The sequence below is a fragment of the Diorhabda sublineata genome, chromosome 1, assembly GCF_026230105.1.
Source record: "Diorhabda sublineata isolate icDioSubl1.1 chromosome 1, icDioSubl1.1, whole genome shotgun sequence".
NCBI classification, from domain to species: domain Eukaryota; kingdom Metazoa; phylum Arthropoda; class Insecta; order Coleoptera; family Chrysomelidae; genus Diorhabda; species Diorhabda sublineata.
In genome coordinates, this window is record NC_079474.1 from 15288275 (window position 1) to 15311769 (window position 23495).

Genomic DNA, 23495 nt, shown 5'->3' on the forward strand with positions numbered 1-23495 from the left:
ATCAGAGGAAATCTTTGGCATCATCAGAAAGCTGAAAAAGAACATGTCCTCCTGTGTAGATGACATTCCTACGGAGTTCTTCATATACGACAATCTAGAGATTTCCAGAATTCGAAGGTTCCAGAAAGTGGTTTCAATATATAAAGCAGTTAATCATCATTCTTATGAATCTAAAAGTGAAATAAAAAGAATGAAGGCAGGATACAATCCCCAGGTCAGTTTTTGTAAAGACCCCGACAGAAATCTAATAGATGATGCACCAGCAGCTGATTCAGGACGTTTCCATTTCAACTGGGACAACCGTGAGCATCGACGACGACTAGATCAAATTGACTGTCAGATCAGAGGAAATCTTTGGCATCATCAGAAAGCTGAAAAACAACAAGTCCTCCGGTGTAGATGACATTTCTATGGAGTTCTTCATATACGGTAATCTAGAGATTTCAAGAATTCGAAGGTTCCAGAAAGTGGTTTGAATATATAAAGCAGTTAATCATCATTTTTATGAATCCAAAAGTGAAGTAAAAAGAATGAAGGCAGGATATAATCCTCAGGTCACTTTTTGTAAGGTCCCCGACGGGAATCTAATAACAGCTGGACCAGCAGCTGAATCAGGACATCACCATTTCAACTTTGGACAACCGTGAGCATCGACGACGACCAGATCAAATTGACTGTCAGATCAGAGGAATTCTTTGGCATCATCAGAAAGCTGAAAAACAACAAGTCCTCCGGTGTAGATGACATTTCTACGGAGTTCTTCATATACGGTAATCTAGAGATTTCAAGAATTCGAAGGTTCCAGAAAGTGGTTTGAATATATAAAGCAGTTAATCATCATTTTTATGAATCCAAAAGTGAAGTAAAAAGAATGAAGGCAGGATATAATCCTCAGGTCACTTTTTGTAAGGTCCCCGACGGGAATCTAACAACTGCTGGACCAGCAGCTGAATCAGGACATCACCATTTCAACTTTGGACAACCGTGAGCATCGACGACGACCAGATCAAATTGACTGTCAGATCAGAGGAAATCTTTGGCATCATCAGAAAGCTGAAAAACAACAAGTCCTCCGATGTAGATGACATTCCTACGGAGTTCTTCATATACGGCAATCTAGAGATTTCCAGAATTCGAAGGTTCCAGAAAGCGGTTTCAATATATAAAGCAGTTAATCATCATTTTTATGAATCTAAATGTGAAATAAAAAGAATGAAGGCAGGATACAATCCCCAGGTCACTTTGTGTAAGGACCCCGATGGAAATCTAATAACTGATACTCAAAAAATGGATCAGCAGCCGAATCAAGACTCCCCCATTTCAACTGGGACAACCGTGAGCAATGACGACGACCAGAGCAGTGATCAAATGCCAGATGAGTGGAGCGTTGTTTACCATTTATTGTTTTTTTTCTTTGATTTAAATTTTTCAATAAAAATAATTTTTATATTAATACCTTTCACCCATAACTAGATTATATCCAAAATACAAATAAATAGTTCAAAATTTTCTTAAGCTTTACACACTTAATGACCAAAAAAGAGAAAAGCAGAAGTTTCAGGTATATTCAGTCCCGAATAATTGACAATGTGGATTTTTGGACAGGTTTTTAGTTCATCGGGCTGTGGGTGGGTTTAAATGGATAACAATTCATGATCCCGCTTTCAGATATTTTAAAAATATTCAATACGAATTTAAAAATATTGTAAATTATGATACACTAACCTGAAAAAGTATTTTCGTCATAATTTGTAAACGTGGAACCGTTGGCGAAATTATCTACTTTGAAAGATATTATTTCAGAATGATTTCCGAAAAGTTGATTGGGTCCAGGATTGACAACTGATATTGACAATTTACCTCCAAAATCGTTTTGCTGGACAACAGTTGCCACTATAGGTATCTTCACTTGTAATTTGCCTTCTAGAAAATGTTTCGTATATAATAAAAGTTTTCCGAAAAAATTTGTATCGCAATTTTGAAAACAACATTTTTTTCTCAGTTGAAATTATACTTCAGGAGCCATTTTCTTCTATTGCACTTTTTCTGAACGCGTTGCATCATTTGATGATTCTCAATTTTCAACTCTATCATACACTATTCTACTCTCCGATAGAGCGAGTCTGGGAAACATTTCGGAGATTATCTTCTTTCTTCAATGTCTTGAGCCTCTAAGTAATCTCTGGTTATTCTGGTGGAGTGACAAGAGAAGATCAATCAATAAATTTTGGAAAACATCTTTCTTATAAGGACGTGAAATGCCTACTTCGGATATGGCGCACAATGGCGACAATTTTCTATGTCACCCGCGTAAAATCCATCATTGTGTGTTCTGTGTGAAGTGATGCAATTGATCCTCATTTTTGGACATTTATCTTTAAATTTTGTCTCTTGACTAAGCGGGAAACCCAAAATCGTCGAGCCCAATTTAAGTTGACGTTCCTAATTTGTATTTCGCACATTCCACCAATCTATTTGACTGAGCATTAGCCAAAGTTAATGAATGTGATCAACCATCTTAGCCCGAAGATACATTACAAGTATAAAGTTATGGTTCTCTATTTCAAGTAATACCTAATACAGTTTACTACACACCAAAAAAGACAGAAGAAACTTTTTTTGTAGAGTATTAATTTTTCTTTGAAAATAAGTATTCCGAACCTAAATATTGGTGAATATGGTAATTTCAAAAATCAAAATAGAAACGCAAAATTGATCAAACAAATCAATGTTTAAAGCACGATTATAAGGCACCGGTTTGTTTTATATTAATTTACTAAGAAAACTTTTTTTCAAGGAAATTTAAGAATTTGCATCGTTAAAATTTTTCATATTGATAATTGACCAGTTTTGAATAAAAAAAAGCGATTAGTGTTAGAAAAAATCAATAGTTGTTAGGATACTTTCCTTAATATTATTATTAAAGATTCAAATTTTCACAATAATTTTTTTATTATCATGAATGATAATTTTGCCGACAGTTTACACTCGCAGGCTCGCGCCGAGCTCACTGTATAGTTCACGCTCTTGAGGCGTAAGCACGTCTTGCTATTTTCTCAATCAAAGTTCATTTGTAGTAGGTATGGACAGTAGAAGCGACTGAGCAACCTGGGGGAACCCCGCATAACGAGCCGCGAAGAATATGCGAATCGGATCCACACTCATGCTTCGCGGACTCTTCGCGAATCGCGCGCGAGTGCGGACGCGGCTTCACAATATCGTTTTTAAAAAAAAATCATCGAATATTTATGTAGTACGCCAAATGTGTTTTCTATGGTGGTTATTTGATAAAAAATTGATTTTTTTTCCGAAAACATTTCTTAGTTTAAAAATTACAAGGAAATTTAAGTGACGTCGGTGGAAACTTACCGACAGAAGTTTTGTCGTTTTTGCAATTATTCGATAAAGAACAAAGACTCTTTAAATCTTCTACAGAAGCGGGAAGCAACATTTGTTTTTCGCCTGCAGGTACTACAGTTACCAATACGGGTACTCCGTTTTCAGGACAAAAAAGAGCGAATGGTATAACGTTAGATTCGATGGCAAGTCTCATGGCTTCGGTGTTTATTGGTTCAACAAAAATGGCGTTTGTATTACTACTGTAAATAAAAAAACATTTTACACAACTAAACCGAACTGAATGAAAAACTAGTCTGGAAATATTTTAGGACCTAGAGCAAAAATATAAATAGTGTAGAGTTTTCGCATCCTCGGTACCAAATACAATTAAAAAGAAAAACTTTACATTGTTTCTGATTAATTTTATGTTCAGGTGGGATACACAAATGGTCAGAAAGCCGAATTTGCGGCTTAATTACCAAGGAAAAATTGTCTCAAATCAAAATTTTTGTATTGGTCCGACGGGAAAACAAGAATTTCAGTTAGGCCAATTTTTTACTCTCCCAGACGTCATAAGAACTATTTCGTTGGCGGTAGTAGTTGCATTCATCAGTATGCACCCTACCTGTATAGGTGAAAAATCAATTTTTTAAATAATTTTAAGAAGTTCCTTTTTGTTTTTATTATTTTTCAACATATATCTATTATTGGCAAACATTTCTTTCAAAATCTTTTAGTATAACTAAATTAATTTGCCAAAAAATAATTCGATTTTTAAACCTTCAGTCAGACCGAATACTTGCATTAGAAGTTTTCAATTTCTTCCATATAAATTTCTATATGTGAATTTTGGGAAGTATTATCTGTTGAACTAGATGTTCCATTTCTGACAGAACAGTTTTGTCGAACAAATGCTGAAGAATTGACGGTTCTACGTTGCTCTAATGGAACGATACCGAATACACTATTTACACCACCACTACACTAAAGCTCACAATTACACTCTCTAACGCGCGTTTTAATAACCAAGTTATCGTCTTCAGAGATTGAAATTAAACGGTGGCGACATCTCCAGTTGTTTCGAAAGAACAGGCGAACTTTTGTTTTATTTGGCTTGTCTTGAAAGACCCATACATTCGATTGTTGTTTATATTCGGGTTCATATCTATAGATCTATAATTCGCCATGATCTAACAGACATCTTCTGCACCATCGCGATTAAAGGTTTTCAACATTTCTTTGCATCAATCGACAAGAGGTTTTTTTAAGCGATTCCCAAATAATGCGGTATTCAAAGTGAACAAAGCCAAATGTTCATGCAATATTGAATGTATGCGAGTGGAACTAACAACCGATTTTAGACGACCTTCATCTTGTAGCGATTGGAAAACCAGCTCGAGATGGTGCTTCATCACCAAAAGTCGAAGCGAGTTTATCACCACATCGCTGTTGGTTTAATCGACGCCCAAAATAATAGATATTCAAAATTTAATTGAATATTTCAAGTATCTGTAAAAGATTCAAATAGTGACAAAACGTTGTGAGTACGTTCGCCATTAAAAATGTCAAACTTTATGTCAGATTTGACATATTCAGTGTTGCCATATCTCAAAATTTAAACCTCGTAGCACTAAAGTTTATCTAGAGAAAGTGACGTGTGAAGATTATCTGTACACATTTTACAATTTATTCCATTCATATCTTGACTAAACCTTGTGTCAGCGATTTATTTCACGTCAAAATATTTACTAAGTTCTTTTTACTAATGAAGATTATCGAAGCATATGAATAACTATTATATAATAGCTCCTCGACATTTCCAATGGAGCTAATCGATCATTGTTTGATTGAATCAATTATTTTACCAAACTGGTGAAACTTCTTCCGGATTTATTTGACCATTTGCCATTACGATTGAAATTCTAACAATGGTATATGCATGATGAAGCACTACTTCATTTTAATGTCAATGTTAGAGATATCCAAATAATCTGATCGGACAAGGAAATAATTGTCATCATCGAGATTCGCCTTCACGTTCATTGGACCTCAATAAATGTGGTAAATTCCATTGGAGGCATACAGGAAATCTCCTTTAATATATTTCCATGCTTCTTCTATAGTTTTCTTCACAAAAAGAAGTGTCCTTAATTATCATAGTTTGGACTTCCCTGTACGCCTCTGTTCTGTGTCAGTTCTCATGAAGGACGATCTGTATACATTGAAAGTTGGGATACCGTTTATTAACCACGATTTTTTTGATTTGATGGTGGTAAAAAAGATTTTTTTCATTTCAAAACCAAGGAAAACATACTACAAAAGGGCATTATAAATCTTTTCCGGGATAATAATTAATTTGAATCGGAAAATGGCAACCAAAAAAGTATGAGAATCATCGATGTTTATATCTAGGTCCTGTGTGGGAATCCTAGAGACAGAAATGAAGGATAAAATTGAAAATAAATAAGCGAAAACACAATTTTTTGGTTTGTTAACGAAAATTACTTACGTCAGATTATCCAAATGCTGTTGTTTGTCTTCTGTTGATAGTATCGATGTACTAATCATCTTGTGGCAATACTGTTCGTGCAATTTTAAAATTATATGTTTGGCATAACGTTTATTGCACACTTGACATATATATTTCGGTTTTTCCGTTATCTGATGCGCCTTGAAAATCACAAAATTTTTGGAACGAATTGACTTTTTTTTAAAACACTTTAACCGTATCATGAATTTTCAGTCACTAACAGTGTATCATCCGGTCTCTGAGACCAGCAGTAATCAAATCTTTGTAGCACAAGCAGTGCACACTTTCCTGCTGCATTCCAGGCCTATTGGCTGCTCACATTTTATGTCTTGGAGCAGGATTTCCTTATTTCTAGCTTGCCACCTGGGTTTTGAGGATCTTCGTTTCCAACTTATGGTAACCGTGATGTCACGTGGTAGGTTTGAGGATTTTCTCGAAATAAAAGATATAAGATGAATGAGTTGATACAACTAATATCTAACATTTGATAGAATATTGCGAGTAGCCATCTTCTGATTCATCGACTTGACGAATATATCGCAAATTTCATGTCTAGCGAGTCCACCCCTGCTTTCGTTTTATTGCAGTAACAAACTATTTTAAGTTTGTTTTATCTGTCCCTTTTTTCAATACTGCGGTAGTACCAAATTATTCTTCTTAGACAGCAAAGTTATATTGTCTGCAAATCCATATAGAGTTGATCTTACTTTTCTGCTTGGAGATGGTAAGTATTTAGGAGGTATTTCGATCTCCAAGGGCATCAACACACTCAATACTACAAACAATAAAATACGAAATGGTCTGGACGACGGCTCACAGCCAACTGAAGATTACAATTGGCGGGAAACTACTGAGCGGGAAAAATCGGACGAATCATCAGAAATGCCAATTTCGAAGAGCCAAATTTCCCCTCGGGTCTCAGAAACCGGTGATACGGTCAAAGTGTTAATATCGGCACGTTATCTATGATCATAGAAATGAGTGAAAATATTAGCATCTAATTGAAATGTCGCTAGATTGTACTGAATTGATTATTCAAATTTTTCAGTTTCATTATTTTATTTCCTAAATATATCCAATGATTTTTTGGAAAATATTATTTTTTAAGTTAAATTTTGTCGACAATTCCGCTATTTTACTTAATTCTTTCAAATAATTTTCTCTTTTTGAATTCTACTTATAATATTGGCATAATCACCCTTAAGATAAGGGTGAGGTTACAATTATTTCCATGAAACTATAAATTGGGATGATCGTTGGGAATACTATTAATAATTACGTGGGCTGATCAGTTTGTTCTACTCCTGACTCATTCAAAATCAAAACAATCATTGATCATGATCACATTTTAAGGTTATGTACGGAGATGATCCTAGAAGTAGCGGTACTGGATGATCGTCGACTGAAAGTGCGACAGCTGATAGACATAGTAGGCAAATTAATTGAAAATTCGGCCATGAGGAAGCTGCGCGCAAGATGGGCGCCGCGTTTGCTTACAATATATCGTGAAGACGTTTCCATCGAGTGTTTGGCGATGTTTTACACTTCTGCGCAGTTTCATAACTTTGGATGAAACGTGGGTCCATCCACTTCACACCCGAAACCAAAAGAACAATCGAAACAATGCACTGAAAAGGGAGAAACGGATCCGAAAAAGACAAAGATCGTTCCATCTGTAGATAAGGTCATGGCGTCGGTTTTTTGGGATGCGCGTGGGATAATTCTCATTGATTATTTTAGAAAAGGAGAAACTATGCGAACGTTTGAATGAAGAAATCAAGGAAAACAGCTAAGAAGAAAATGTTGTTTCATCAAGACAATGCACCAGCTCACACATCCGTTATGATTAATGAACTAAAGTTTGATTTGCTACCCTATACGCCAAATTTAAGCCTCTCGGATTATTTTCTGTTCCCAGAATTGCAGAAATGGTTCGGTGGTCAAAGATTTTCCAACAATGAAAGCTATTTTGAAACATAAATATATTTTTCTCCAATGTTTTTGAGCCAGTTACTTCTGGGATCATCCTCGTATATACAGAGTAATTAATTAGTGTGAGAAAGTTCAATATCTCCTTTGTCTTTTCAAATATCAATTTGAAGGATTACAGCCATCATGAGTCTTCAAATTTTAAGATTATTTCACAGGGTGTTTCAGAAAGCTATGCTACATCAAACATACATTTTTTTAAATACCCCAATATTTTATCGCTTATTTGGTATCAGCTTGACTTCCCCATAATAATAATATAGGATTCTGATGTATTCTACGGGGTGTTTATAAAGTTAAAAACAATTTACCATAAGAATCGTAGAATGTTGCGGCCAAAGCATTCGAATAATAGTAAAAATTATTTATTTCATCAATATTCATTGAATATAATACAGGGTGAAACAAAATATTAATATATGATGACCCTGTATCGAAAAGTACTACCAACATACTTTTTTTCCCTACATTCCCTACACCTACAATTATTGGTTCTTGAGATTGTTTGATTCCCCATGTATTATGTTAACGGAATAGCTGATTTTCCGGAATTTTTAGATGTTAAGTGAATAATTTAGTGCGTTAGTGTTAGTAAATAGTTATTGTATAAACAAAACAGCGATATTTCATCCCTTATTAATATACTGGTCTATTTTCAACCGTTTTTACTCACTTTTATTTTGTGACACATCAAATTTGACATTTGATTAAATCCCTTTTCGCAAATATCGCATTTGTGCGGTCTGGCATTAGTATGAGTGAAAATGTGATTCCGTAAATTTCCTATAAAAATTGTACGGTGATTTTCTTACTAAAATATTTTTGGAAAATGGGGAAACTCACCTTTCTGGTGGAACGCTTTGGTACACAAATGACACGCGTGTGGTTTGAGACCGGTATGCGTTTTTCTATGGGAAATCAAAGTAGAAACGCGGTTAAAAGTCTTTTTGCAAATTTCGCATATGTAAGGTCTCTCCGTAGAATGGACTGCTCTGTGTTGACAGAGAGTCGACATCTGGTTAAATGCTGGAAGCATAAAAATGGGATTTCAAGACTGGTATTTGTATATATACAGTTTGGAAATTTATGGATTTTAAGGTACCTCTACATGTTGTTCGAATGATGGAGGATAAATCAAAAACGTGTAATTGAAGCCGATTAACAAACACGTACCATTAGAAACGCGAACCAAAAAATATACTGCACTGAAGCAATCAATGGTCAGCACGTATTTGATAGACACAACATAGAAAAAGAATACGATTTGTAAATAAAAAGCGACATGAGAATCTACAAAACGAGCGTAAAACCTATTGGTCATATCATGATACAATGGGCCAAAAACCAGAATCTAATCGCACATACGACACTAGGCAAGCCACCAAAAAGGTGATAAGAGGTCTGTAGCTCAACGTCTCAAGAAAAGTTTACTCAAACTCAAACTCAAACAGGTCAGGTACCTTGAAAGATAATAAAAAGGTCTATAGCACGTGGTAAATGAAAGGTATATAAAACAAAATTTGATAATGAGGTGCAAACCATCACATACATAACACTAAGGAACTAACAAAACCAAAAATATTACATTACTCCCAATATAATTTTGAGATAACGGAGCTCTTAATATATCGACGGCACACCAGAAGTAAACCTTGTAGGTCCCAAAGAAAGTCATATGTGACTTTTAAATCCATATCTTGGCTAGGCGATGAGTTTTTGTAAGTTCCTTAAATGAATAATTTGAAGACAAAAACTGTATAAAAATATAATTGGCGCAGTCAAATTCATTAATTGAACGTTAGTTAGTTTAAAGCAGCTAAAATAACTTTTCATAAATAACATATTATCCTACCGACTGCGCCAAGTTAACATTATACTATACCTTTACCACAGGTTATGCACTGGTACTTCCTTTCATCTTTGTGTGTCGTCAAATGTCTCATTAAAGTATAATGATGAATAAACACCTTTTGACCTTAAAAAAATAGTAGTTCTTTTAAATAACTTTGAAATGAGGATTAGTGGAGCTCTCTAGCATGAAAAACTAGAAAGTTATGGTCGAAATAAAATCGATTTATATTTTTTTTTGTAGAAAAAAAAACTCAATTTCACCGTTAGCAATAGTACCCAAATTGCAATAAAAATATAATTCAGTGATGATTTATTTCAATCGCGCCCTAATAATGATTTCTGGTTTGAAGTTTGAACGATGAAAAATGCATTAATTATGTTCGACAAATTTTTACTTCTTTTCAAAATTTCTGAAAAACTATAGGATATACATAAAAATTGATAAGGTACAAAAAGTCAGTATTTTTTTTGACAAATATTTTGGACTTACCAAATCTTTGGTAACTTCTAAAACAACTGAGATATGACTTAAAATCGTACCCTCACGTATGACTGATACCATTTTCGAACCCTTTAAACGTTGCCCTTTAAAAAATAGAGAGCTAAAGAAATTCATAAACTCATCATCATCATCTATCAGCCATCTTCCATCCACTGCTGGATATAGGCCTCCTCTAGTTTAAACCACCTGTCTCTATCTTGAGCTGTATGTATCCAATTTCCTATAATTTTCTTTATATCGTCACTCCATCTTGTTGGCGGCCTGCCTCTACTTCTCTTATCCATTCTTGGCCTCCACTCCAATATTCTTTTCGTCCATCTATTATCCGTCATTCGGGCTACATGGCCTACCCATTTCCATTTCTTTTGGGTTATAATTTCAATAATGTCCTTAACGTTTGTTCTTCTCCTTATGTTCTCATTTGTAATTCTATCCCTTCTCGTAATTCCCAACATTGCCCTTTTCATTGCCCGTTGCGCCACTCTCATCTTTCCTGCAGTTTGTCTCGTGAGGGTAAGCGTCTCTGTCCCATAGGACATCACAGGTATAACACACTGCTCATAAACTTTTCTCTTTAGGCTTATTGGTAAGTCTGATTTCAAGGTACTACTCAACTTGCCAAAAGCTATCCATCCTAACTGTATTCGACGCTTTATCTCACACGTTTGGTTATCTCTTCCTATCCTCACTTCATAGCCTAGATATTTATAGTCATATACTTGCGCTATCTCACCTCCATCGATAATTATGTTATCATTTGTTACCAGATTTGTCATAAATTTGGTTTTGTCTAGATTTATTTCTAGGCCAACATTCATTGTGGTTCTTTTCAAATCCGTGACCATCTGCCAAGCGTCTTGCATATTGTCGGTGATTATGACGATATCATCTGCGAAACGCAGGTGGTTTAGATACTCACCGTCGATATTTATACCTTTCCCTTCCCAGTTTAATTTTTTGAAAGAGTATTCCAACACACATGTGAAGAGCTTAGGAGAGATAGTGTCTCCTTGTCTAATCCCGCGTCCTACATGTATCTTATTTGTTGGTTCGTGGAGATTTACATTTAGAGTTGCGTTTTCATATATGTGTTTAATGAGCTTTGCGTACCTGTAGTCTTTCCTACATTGTTGCAGGGCTGATAAAATTGCTGGAAGTTCAACTGTGTCAAACGCCTTTCTAAAATCGACAAATATCATTACGAGGGGCCTATTATATTCTATGGATTTTTCCATCAGTATCTTAATCGTTTGCAAATGGTCGTTTGTTCCATACCCTATTCTGAAACCCGCCTGTTCTCTGGGCTGATAAAAGTCTAACTTTCGTTCCAAGCGTTTCGTTACGATCTTAGTGAACCATTTATAAAGGTGAGAAAGCAAGCTTGTAGGTCTATAGTTTTCAAGGTTCGTTATATCCCCTTTTTTGTGGATGAGAATTATCGTCGCATTTCTCCACTTTTCCGGGATTTCCCCCTTTTGTAGACATAGATTGAAGAGGGAGATTATTTCTTTTAAAAGTTTCTCACCCTCAACTTTGACAGCTTCTATCACAATTTGGTCTTCTCCTGTCGCTTTCTTGTTTTTCATTTCCGTTAGGGCATTTTTTGACTCTTCAATTGTTATTATTGTATTGTTATAAAATTCCCTAGAAATCTACGTTTCGAACGACTAATTTGCTTGAAAATTAACCGAAATATGGCAAAAAAACTAAACATACTTTTTTTAAATTTTGGAGCAGGTATATTTTGAAGTATAAGTGTAAGTATGCATCGGAGGTGTGAATAATTTTTTCATTTTTTGTCATAAGGGATAATTTATAGAGGTTAAAAATTTTAAATACAAATTATTAAAGTCAAAACAGCTAAAATAAATAAATCATCAAAAAGAATAAATACGTCTATATATATTTTTTTCGAAAATAATGGATGATTTATAAGGGTTGAACATTTGGGATGCAAAATATTTGATTTGAACACAAACAAAAAAGTCAATTTAATATATGTAAGGTACCACAAAGTAATTATTTTCTTTAAATATTAAATTAACCGGGGGTGTTTTATAAGAAGTATTAAATAACTTTTATTCAAACCTTGAAAATATTTTTTTATTCATTAAATGCTTATAGTTATAATTTTATTGATTTTTTTTAATAAGGGTTAGTTTTCACCTCTAAGAGCAATAAGCACATATCGGCGTAAGGTAGATTTTGAAGATGAGGATGAGTCAAGCTCAATTCCAAATTTTCATGAAAATCGTACGATTGTATAAAAGAAAACTGGGTGCTAGAAGGTACAAAGACTTAGTCCCGTATTAAAAAAAAATTATTTTCTGCAGTTTCTTTTACTTCAAATACTGCGAAAATGTCTTTTCTAAATGCGAATCCAATTCCCATTTTAATAAATTAAGAAAAGAACTTACAAACATTACACATCCACGACTTGACGTGTTTTCCATTTTCGATTTTATACCATACTTGATACAAATTACTGCTTTCGTCTATATGTTTTTGTATCATATTTCCATTATTTATAGCATCTTGTACGCAATTGTTCGACGCTTCTGGTATGTGCGAAGTTAATTCTTGAACGTTATTCAAAATAATATTTTCATCAAGAATTTGTTCCGGTTCTGGTAATATATTATTTGAATTTTCTGATTCGTGCGAAGTTAAATCTAGGTTATGTAACATTGGTATATCATAAGTGTCGGCGGCTAATTGATTCGTTATATTGTCCAATTGGGCCAATAGAAACAAATCATAATCGTCCAACGTGTCTTCTCTATGTATAGAGCTGAAAATTAATTTACATATCTTACAAAAATGTCTGTCTTTCTGAGACCATGTAAATCATATTTCTGCGAACAAGTAGAAATAGGTCAAATTTGGGCGGCAAGTTTTAAGAAATAAATGTATGAACAATGTTAAAGACTTTAATTACATTTTTCTTGCTCTCTAAACAATTAATCTAAGAGCTAGTTGTTTCAAGTGTCTGATTTAGATTTGATGAGCTAATGAGCCTCGTAGTTGTCTTTATTGCCTGATTGATCAGGCACTCAAACTAACAAATTCTTTTAGGAAACATTCCAACACAATCGTAAAGCACGCTATTTCTCTTTAGTTAGCTCTGGTTATCTTGGAACTATCAGTGCACCAGATGGCTACATTATATAGTATTGGCGGTGCCTCTAAGCCATTATTATTAACGATTAGACACCATTTGGTTACTATACATGAGATTGATGGGTCAATTGTCTGCAGTCTATATCAGCTGTTTGCCACAGTTTATAATTCGTTGTAATATAGCCCAAATGTCATCTTCATGGCTTCGAAATGTATCGTTCCATAGGGGGAGGATCTAGTAGAGCTTCAAAAGCTTTTACCGCTGCTGTACGCATGCATATTTTACTACAACCTGACTCTGTATACAAGAATAATCTTTAGCAGCGCATCCACAATCCTCAGTGGATGATAAAACTCTAGACTCAGTTTCGATACGTTTTTTATGGACGTCAATCTTATTAGTGGAAAATATTTGACAATATTAATACAGCAAATAGAGTTGATGCTTCTATTTTTGATTGGTAATAGCAAGGAAGTTTACCGATATCAATATAGACCTAATTCTGATACCAAGTCCAATTTTCTACTACCACACAGTACCTATACTTAAAAATCAAGAGGAAACTTTCTTATCTACCCTTTCATCTACTAGACACGAATGAAACCATCCTAAAAATCACCCTGCAGAGGAAAATTTTTCCTACATCAGTGCCATTCTTAAAATACCCTGTATTGACATCAAAATGTCACTATTTCAGTCAATAAAATCACTCAATTACTCAAGACTAAAGGGAATGCAACTCCGCTAACATAGTATGCCACTTGTGTTTGTTATATTAGCTTCCTGTTTTCGATTGGTATATAATTCGTTTTATCAAATAAACAAGTTCCAATTTTAAGAATTTTAAATTTCGATTGATTTGAGCGAGAATTTATATATTTTAGAAATATTGAAATAGAACCCATCTTCCAAACGCGCGTCAGACAGTGTAATTGTGAGTGTTGGTGTAGTGTAAACAGTGAAGTGAAAAAAACAAAACAAGTACATATCACCTAGTATTCAAAGTGATATAGTTTTCTATTCGGATTTTTTACAATTACAGCACTGAGCAATATACTACATATCTACATAATTTTATTTTCGTCTACACTTTTATCGAATTAACCGTCGATTTATATCAGTTAAGTATGAATATAATAAACTAAAATTACCCTAAATAAATATGTTAATTTTCTAACATTAGATTATCTTACCTTTCAATTGGTAAATTATTCATCTCACCCGTTTCTAAAAAATCTTGTTTTTCCATTGTAAATACTAAACAGATTCTTAAGTTCACAAATTTACCGAAAAAAATGTAAAATTATTTGTAATAAGTAGAAGTACAGAAGTAACTAAATTTGTGACTTACCCTAATGTCAATTTAATAAACGTCAAACCAAAGCTGAGCTACTTGATTTTATCATACCCCGAATAAAAACTTGCAACACATGATTTAAACTGTCAGGAACATTGAAGTTTATTACCAACAGTATAAAAAAATAACACTTTTTGTAACCAGCATCTATCTTCTTTTTAGTTTGGTATTATCTCTTTCCTACTGTTTCGATGTTGGTAATAATTAATATTTCATAGTTGGTAACATGTATTCCTCTGTCAACGTCAATCTAATCGCTTTTTACGTTTGATTATCAAATAGTTGTATATTCGTTAATGTGTTTTAGATTTTATTTTGCTGGTATTGTTGCGCGATGAGAATGCTAAATAGGTAGTTACAGTGCTACTACCGATATAATTCTTAAAAGAAGCTATCAACACAGGAATCAGAGTCAAACATTAGGATATATGATGAAGGATCAATACCGAAGATAATAATATTCACGAAAACACTCATTCAGAAAACTAGTGGAGTGATGACGAGTCATTGTACTATAGAAATGGGAACATTGTATCGGAGAAGAAGAAACGATCAAGCATTTGCTCTGCTGGTGCGCAACCACCAAAGAAATAGCGGATTTAGACAAAGAAAAAGTGATGTGTAGGAAATGCTTCAAAATAATCCATAAAAAGATGAGAGGAGGGTTGACTAGTTAACTAAATTTCCATATTGTGGAAAATAAAGTGTAGCATAATACAGAGTGATTAATGGATTCATTAATTCATTTATTATCAAACCGTCGTGGATAACAGACATAGTGAATTATGACATTATTCTATAATAATTGTGAATCTATATAAAAACAAAAAAAATTTTTAATTAGCTTTGAAAAAGTACGTTCTTATTTCCAACCTTATTTCCACGAATCGAAGCATGATAAAATCCTTTGAGGTATGACCTTATCTTGGGAACTAATAAAAGTTTCAGTGAGCAATGTCGAGGTTATGTTGTATGTGCGAGTCTTACAATGTGGAGTGTACGCGGGTTGCTAGTTCAGTTTTGTGATATGGCAACACTGATATGAATATGTCAAATCTGACATTGACATAATGAAGTTTGACATTTTTAATAGTGAACGTACTCAGAGCGTGTTGTCTTTATACAATTGCTATTTGAGCTGTTGAGAGATGCTTGAAACATTTATCTTTGTCAAAAAATTAAATGGCGAGCATTTTGGAGCGATGCGCCTATCAACCGGCTTCGACTTTTGGTGATGGATCACGCGTAAACTGATATTGTAAGATCCTAATGTGACAGTTCTACTCGGATACATCAAATGTTGCATGAACAATTGCTGTCGAAAAGATTGGGTCGCGATGGATACCGCATAATTTAACAATCGCTCAAAAGAAAAGTTCGACTGTATGGGTCTTCCAAGACGAACCAAACCTAACAAAAATTATTGGTGCATGGAGCACTTTAACGCAAATGGTCGTCGGTTCCATTAGAGCAACGTAGAACGGTCAATATTGAATGAAACACCAGCATTTGTTTGCCAGAAGTGTCAGGGAAACTAATCGACGAATCATTTGCCACCACGACAATGCGAGTTCTCATAAAGCAGTTCAAACAAAAACATCGAATTGATGGGTCATCCTTGTTCGTCTTTTTGTAAAGATTTTCGCTTTTGATGATCGGATTATAGTCGTTTGTGGCCGCAGTGACCTAATATTGGGAAACTTCTCTAGGCTCCAATTTCCGGAGATCCAATTTGGTTTGGGTATTCTTGAACAAGTTAAATGATCTAGAAAAGAAGAATTACCCAATGAGATCGGGACATACAGAAGTGAAGGGAAATATGTGGTATCTGCTACAGACGATTGAGAAAAGAAGGTGGATAAGGGAAAAAAACTATAACTAGAGAAGATCTGATGCTAGTTGATTCTTATTTTTTTTGTGTGACAATAATTCCAAAATCCATTATTTCAACACTCGAAAAAGTCGATACAACTCAAGAAATTTTAGACTACTCAAAAGTAAGTTTTTTTTTGGAAACGTTGCAGAATACCCCTTGAGTTTTTCACTACGAGCTGTCACATAACAGTCTCCGAATTTCAAAGCTCGCTCGTTTTCGAATTGAGGCTCAAGCTTAATTTCAAGTGTTGTTCAGTTCCAAAATGATAACGAGATATATCGATATTTATTTCGCAGAACATGTTGATTCATCCTTGCTGCATTTTCATAATAATTTCTTGTTATAAATAGAATATAATCATAAAAAAACATTCTATTGTTCAGACGTACTGACATGTGAAATTAACCGCTTGTACATTTTTTTTTTCTATTTAACTATATCTGACTCTTCATATCTGATATGCCCATGCTTCTTTTCAAATTACTACAATTATATTTTCACACATATTTGAATGAAAATTTCATTCTTAGTTTCATAATTCATTTCCCCATGACATAAATATTCAAAATTAATTACATTAAAATGCTCGCAATCATCTATTCAAGGATTTCATAATAACAATCATTTAAATAACGATGGCACAACTGATAAATACACTTTAGTTTCTGAATAAATGTCATTTTCCATTTTCTAAGAAGAATTGAGTAATAATATAGATTATTCATAGAAAACGAAGTAGCTTTATTACAAAATCGTGTATAGAAATGATATATATATATATATAAACGTTTATATATAATTAATAGAATAACTTTATCGAATTGATCTTTAACCCAACGCCACACCCAACAAACCCACAAAATGAACGTTACGAAGCTGAAACGAATCGGCAACATCGTCGTTGTTGTAGTAGATTTTGTTAGTAGCAAATACATATTACTGAATTCAATAATCACTAGCTCCACCATTTTTAAAAAAACTAAGAACTCCATCGAGAGATAGCAGCTCTAAAACTCGTTGAAAAAATCTTTTCCTAAAAGGCACATATCTAATAATATGAAAATTATCCGTAACACGAATTCTAAAAGCACACAAATTCCATCCTATCATTCTTACAAATTACTGGAAATTTTTCTGGTAGAAGATTGAATATCTGTAATATTTGTTTTATTCAATCAACAAAATGAAAACTCCGAAAGACCAATCGACGTCAAATGGACCATAAAGGAGAGGGAGAAAGATAAAAGACACCATTTTAAATTAGACAATATAAAAATTAATGTGCTGAATGTTCAGTTTCAAATATTAGTTGTTCACAGCTTAGAAGGCCATGAAATTCGTGTAACATGCGGAAAATATCTGATTTCAATTGGCAAATGATTGTACATATTTCTCACGTTGTACAGTATCGAGCCCTCAATTCTAAACGCGATAAAGATCGTGCTCCACACTCCCAAACAAACGGATTCAAATATAAAGAAAGAAGAGTCAAAATTTTGAATCCTCTAAAGAAGTTCCGGCAGTGAGTCCTAGTGTTAAGTCTGAGTAAATATCTTTTTTTGGGGATTGAAGATTCGCTCAAATTGAGTCGCAAAACACGTACTGTAGAAGGGATGGATGCGAGTCAAAAGGGACATAAACTATTATAGAGGATGATACTCGGAGCGCCAAACAGACAGAACTTTCCATTTCAAATGAGCTGGAATTTCGATAAACAAGTTAACAACTTCAGAGACTGAAGGTAAAGATAAACCTCCAGTCTCTGAAGACGATAACTTGGTTATCGAAACGTGCGTCAATGGTGGTGTTGAGACACAAAATATTAGAATCGCACTATGATTTAAGGGAGATTAGGTCACTAGATTTGGTCCTATGAAGTGGCTTGACATCAGGGTTGCTCCAAGAGAAACTAGTATTATCCGCAAAGAAACATTTGTCTAGATAGAAAATATCGTTGACAAACAGAACTTAGTAATTAGGATAATAAATTATCTTGACAAAATAAAAGTGAAGGATTAAAAAATCATGCCATTTTTCAGATACTGCACCCTGTATGTTTTTTCAAATCTTATTTTAAAAAATATTTATCATAACCAGTTAGTAAATAATCATTTATTCGATGTAGTTTTCGATAACTGTCTGTAATATGTAATTTCTATAAATTTGTAGGATCCCTTTTTAGAGGTTGAAAAAAATTTCCTTAAAACGACTCTGGAATAGTTCACGGACGTGTAAAAATGAAAATTATTATTTCCAACAAAGCAGAACAAATATGACATCTTCATTAATAATTTATGTAATTAAATGTTTAACTTGTGAGACAATCTTTTACTATAAAAGGTGTTGAATAAATCAAATTCAAGTAGTTCTACATCGTCTTTTACATTTAAAACACATAAATACATAAAAATGTTGAGTTTTAGTTTATTATTTTGTGTTGCTCTGGCTATAAGTAACGCTAAGGTAATTTTCAATTTTTCTAACGAAAAATATTCAAAAAAAAAATATAAAAAGTTAGATTATTTGTATAGAAGTTACATTAACACTTATATTTTCCCGAATTTTAATTTATTTAATAAAAAATATTTGGTAACAACATATAGAACAGTAAAATGGGATTATAGGGTGAAAAAATATTTTAACATGTTCAAACATTGACATCATCGTAGAGATAAAATAAAATAATGTTTCTCAACACCTCCAGTCTATTTTCCAATCGAAAGTTTTTAAAAACGTCACCCTATATATTTTTTTTCTCAAAATGCATCAATTTTCAGCATAATTTTTGCACTTTTGGCTATTTTTGAATTTGTTTCCTGTACTAATAAGTAACATGAACTCTTCTGGAAGCAGAAACATGGTAAAGGTAAAAAAAATTATTATAAAGTTATTTTAAGCGATACTAATTAAAATTGATTATTTATCCGAACTATCCGGACTCTGATTACTATCGAAAAGAACTATTTATTATTAGCTTCTTGGTCGTAAAGACACCGATGATGGTGAAAGTTCTGGTCGTCCAATTGAGGTAGTTACTCACTACTCTACAAATTTGATTATATCTAATCGTAAATTGAAATTGCGTGAGATAGCTGAGGTCATAAAGATATCAGAAGTCAATATGTTTACAATTATGCATCAACATTTGACCATAAGAAAGCTTTTTTCAAAAAGAGTGCCACGTTTACTCACAGTCGATTAAAAACAAGAACATGTTTGATCATCACTTCACTCCGAAATCAAAACGATCATCATCTGAATGGACTGCAATCGGTGAACCACCTCCGAGGCGTCTAAAGGGACAACAGTGAGCTGGGAAAGTTATGGATTCAGTATTTTAAGATGTTCTTCATTTATTATCTCCAAAAATAAGAGGTAATTAATAGCGAAAGCTACATAGGATTGTTGGATCATTTGAATGCAAAACTCAAGGAAAAACGACTTCAAACGTCGAAGGAATAACCACTGATTCACCAAGACAAGGCATCGAATGATTAAATTGAAAGAATTGCTTCCTAATTCACTGTATAGTCCAGATCTGGCCCTCAGTGACTCAATGAAGAAGCAACTGCTGAAACTGAAGCCTATTTTGAGTTAAGAGACAAATCCTTTTACATGTACGAAATTGAGAAGTTTAAGAATCGTTGGAATGATTTTATTGATCTTGAAGGATGAGTAAAATCAATTGCCTTCGTTTCCTGTACTAATAAGTAACATCAATTCCTCTGGTAATGATAGAGCTCCAATCAGAAGTATGTTAACGGCAATGGAAAGATTATTACCTCAACAAACCAAGTAAAATGGTACTATTCAGATGAGTAAGATCTATTTTAATAACGTTTAAACTTGTTTCTAGCTATTTTGAATCCTATTCAGTTTACGAAAATTGTTATATAAACGGTTATTTTCGGTAATAAAGCTATTAAAAAATTACATTGCTTTTTCAGCCTGTTTCAGACGACTTACAAAAGATGCAAGAGAGTCACGAGGCATGCTTGAAAGAAATAGGGATAGAAAAAGTTGATTTGCATAAAGTTTTAGAATCAAAAATACCCGAAGAGGTCCTCGAAAAGTATTCCTTCTGCTACGGTAAAAAATTTGGTTACATCGGGGGAGATAATAAAATTGACCTAATCGTGGCCAAAGACCAATTCGAAAAAATCATACCTGGTACAACAGAACAATTCATGAAGGCGTGCATCCCCGAAGGAGAAGTAACTGAAAAAAAGGCGTTGGAAATACAAAGATGTATAGTTAATAAAACTAAAGAGCTTTCAAAACAATAAAATTTTACATGTAGATCAATTTTATATCTGCGAAATAGTTTTTGAATTAGTTAAGTTATTAATTATTAATTATGTTAATTGAACAAGTTTTTTCGAATTTATTAGAAAAGTTAATTAGGTACAGTAGATTCAACATAAATTACGTTTAACCGATGAACTTTCAAACCACAGAAAAGTCCAAACCTGATTTAGAAGTTCGAAGTCCTCCTAGGAGTTTATAATTTATGAAGGATTTTGTTTTTATTTTATTCATTTGTGAATCTGTGGATGGAGACATTGACCAGATATTAGAGGAAGATGTTAAATCATTTCTTGCATTAACTATTAACTATTTGATATATTAAATTAATATGTATTGATTCTAAAAATCCAGTTAATAAATATTGTGCTCAGAAATCTTATAAAAGTCTTGTATAAACAAAAATATTTCTTTAATTCCTTATTTCTTAGACCTTTTGATATGTTTATGTTTCTAAATCTTCGTGATTTTGGGTCTCTTTTTTCTGTTTTTTTTTAATAATTTGACGTTTCGACTTAACTTCAGTTTTTATAAAGACTAATTTTAAAACAGAAAAAACCTAGAATCAAGAACATTTAGAAACATTAACAAAAAGATTGTTTCCTTCTTTTAAGGTGAGTTTAAATTTGCATGGACTAAGTTGCTCCAGTGGCTGCACCTGCTCTATTTGCAGGCCAGTAAAGCTTCACGCAAAAAATAATTTCCGTCATTTCCATTTTCAAAATTTTTTTCGCAGTGCGCACAACATCGAATGGACTTTCCAAAGCTTGGAAAATAGTCGTTAAATATTTATTATATACTGCAAACTATAAAAACCATCTTCTAATAACGAAGATACATTTTGTACTTTTCTTAATTGTATGACATCCCGTATTATAAAAAAGGGATACCCTCATGAGAGGTGCGATAACACCTAAATTTAAATTGGAGCTGACATTATTTAAACCTTAACTTTTGGTTTGAACTACAGATATCGTTTTATAGATAGCGTTTATTAATAAACTTCGGTTTAAACTTCGAATGAACACGAATCGGAGACTTCGAACCTAACTCCGCGGTCTGGGGGTGGTTTAAACTTCAGTTTAACACTAATCGGAGGATCCGTACTTAACACCGCGGTCTGGGGGTGGTTTAAATCTCAATTTAACATGAATCGGAGGATCCGAACCTAACTCCGCGGTCTGGGGGTGGTTTAAACTTCAGTTTAACATGAATCGGAGGATCCAAACCTAACTCCGCGGTCTGTGGGTGGTTTGAACTTCAGTTTAACACGAATCGAAGGATTTCGTGGTCTGGGGATAGTTTAAACTTCAAATTAATGCGAATCGGAGGATCCGAACTAGCTCCGCGGTCTGGGGTGGCTTAAACTTCAGTTTAACATGAATCGGAGGATCCAAACCTAACTCCGCGGTCTGGGGGTGGTTTAAACTTCAGTTTAACATGAATCGGAGGATCCAAACCTAACTTCGCGGTCTGTGGGTGGTTTGAACATCAGTTTAACACGAATCGAAGGATTTCGTGATCTAGGGATAGTTTAAACTTCAAATTAATACGAATCGGAGGATCCGAACCTAGCTCCGCGGTCTGGGGTGGCTTAAACTTCAGTTTAACACGAATCGGAGGATCCAAACCTAACACCGCGGTCTGGGGGTGGTTTAAATCTCAATTTAACATGAACCGGAGGATCCGAACCTAACTCCGCGGTCTGGGGGTGGTTTAAACTTCAGTTTAACATGAATCGGAGGATCCAAACCTAACTCCGCGGTCTGTGGGTGGTTTGAACTTCAGTTTAACACGAATCGAAGGATTTCGTGGTCTAGGGATAGTTTAAACTTCAAATTAATACGAATCGGAGGATCCGAACCTAGCTCCGCGGTCTGGGGTGGCTTAAACTTCAGTTTAACATGAATCGGAGGATCCGAACCTAACTCCGCGGTCTGGGGGTGGTTTAAACTTCAGTTTAACATGAATCGGAGGATCCAAACCTAACTCCGCGGTCTGTGGGTGGTTTGAACTTCAGTTTAACACGAATCGAAGGATTTCGTGGTCTGGGGATAGTTTAAACTTCAAATTAATGCGAATCGGAGGATCCGAACTAGCTCCGCGGTCTGGGGTGGCTTAAACTTCAGTTTAACACGAATCGGAGGATCCAAACCTAACTCTGCGGTCTGTGGGTGGTTTAAACTTCAGTTTAACACGAATCGGAGGATCCAAACCTAACTCCGCGGTCTGTGGGTGGTTTGAACTTCAGTTTAACACGAATCGAAGGATTTCGTGGTCTGGGGATAGTTTAAACTTCAAATTAATGCGAATCGGAGGATCCGAACTAGCTCCGCGGTCTGGGTGGCTTAAACTTCAGTTTAACATGAATCGGAGGATCCAAACCTAACTCCGCGGTCTGGGGGTGGTTTAAACTTCAGTTTAACATGAATCGGAGGATCCAAACCTAACTTCGCGGTCTGTGGGTGGTTTGAACTTCAGTTTAACACGAATCGAAGGATTTCGTGATCTAGGGATAGTTTAAACTTCAAATTAATACGAATCGGAGGATCCGAACCTAGCTCCGCGGTCTGGGGTGGCTTAAACTTCAGTTTAACACGAATCGGAGGATCCAAACCTAACACC

General features: G+C 34.3%; 2 protein-coding genes across 2 annotated transcripts; one reads left to right on the forward strand and one right to left on the reverse strand.

The window, feature by feature from the left end:
- Positions 1–1449: 1449 nt before the first annotated feature.
- LOC130452009 (zinc finger protein 568-like) lies at positions 1450–14581 on the reverse strand. The gene is made up of 9 exons (XM_056791371.1): positions 14526–14581; positions 12629–13002; positions 9741–9833; positions 8702–8884; positions 8532–8641; positions 5867–6009; positions 3370–3596; positions 1726–1923; positions 1450–1469 (listed from the first exon to the last, which is right to left on the reverse strand). The coding sequence occupies exons 1-9, from the start codon at positions 14579–14581 to the stop codon at positions 1450–1452; spliced, it is 1404 nt and encodes a 467-aa protein (XP_056647349.1).
- A 4267-nt stretch (positions 14582–18848) lies between these two features.
- Positions 18849–21275, forward strand: LOC130452359 (uncharacterized). Its single transcript, XM_056791572.1, has 2 exons — positions 18849–19028; positions 20513–21275. Exons 1-2 carry the CDS (start codon positions 18975–18977, stop codon positions 20849–20851), a joined length of 393 nt encoding a protein of 130 aa, XP_056647550.1. The 5' UTR covers positions 18849–18974; the 3' UTR covers positions 20852–21275.
- The last annotated feature ends 2220 nt before the right edge of the window (positions 21276–23495 follow it).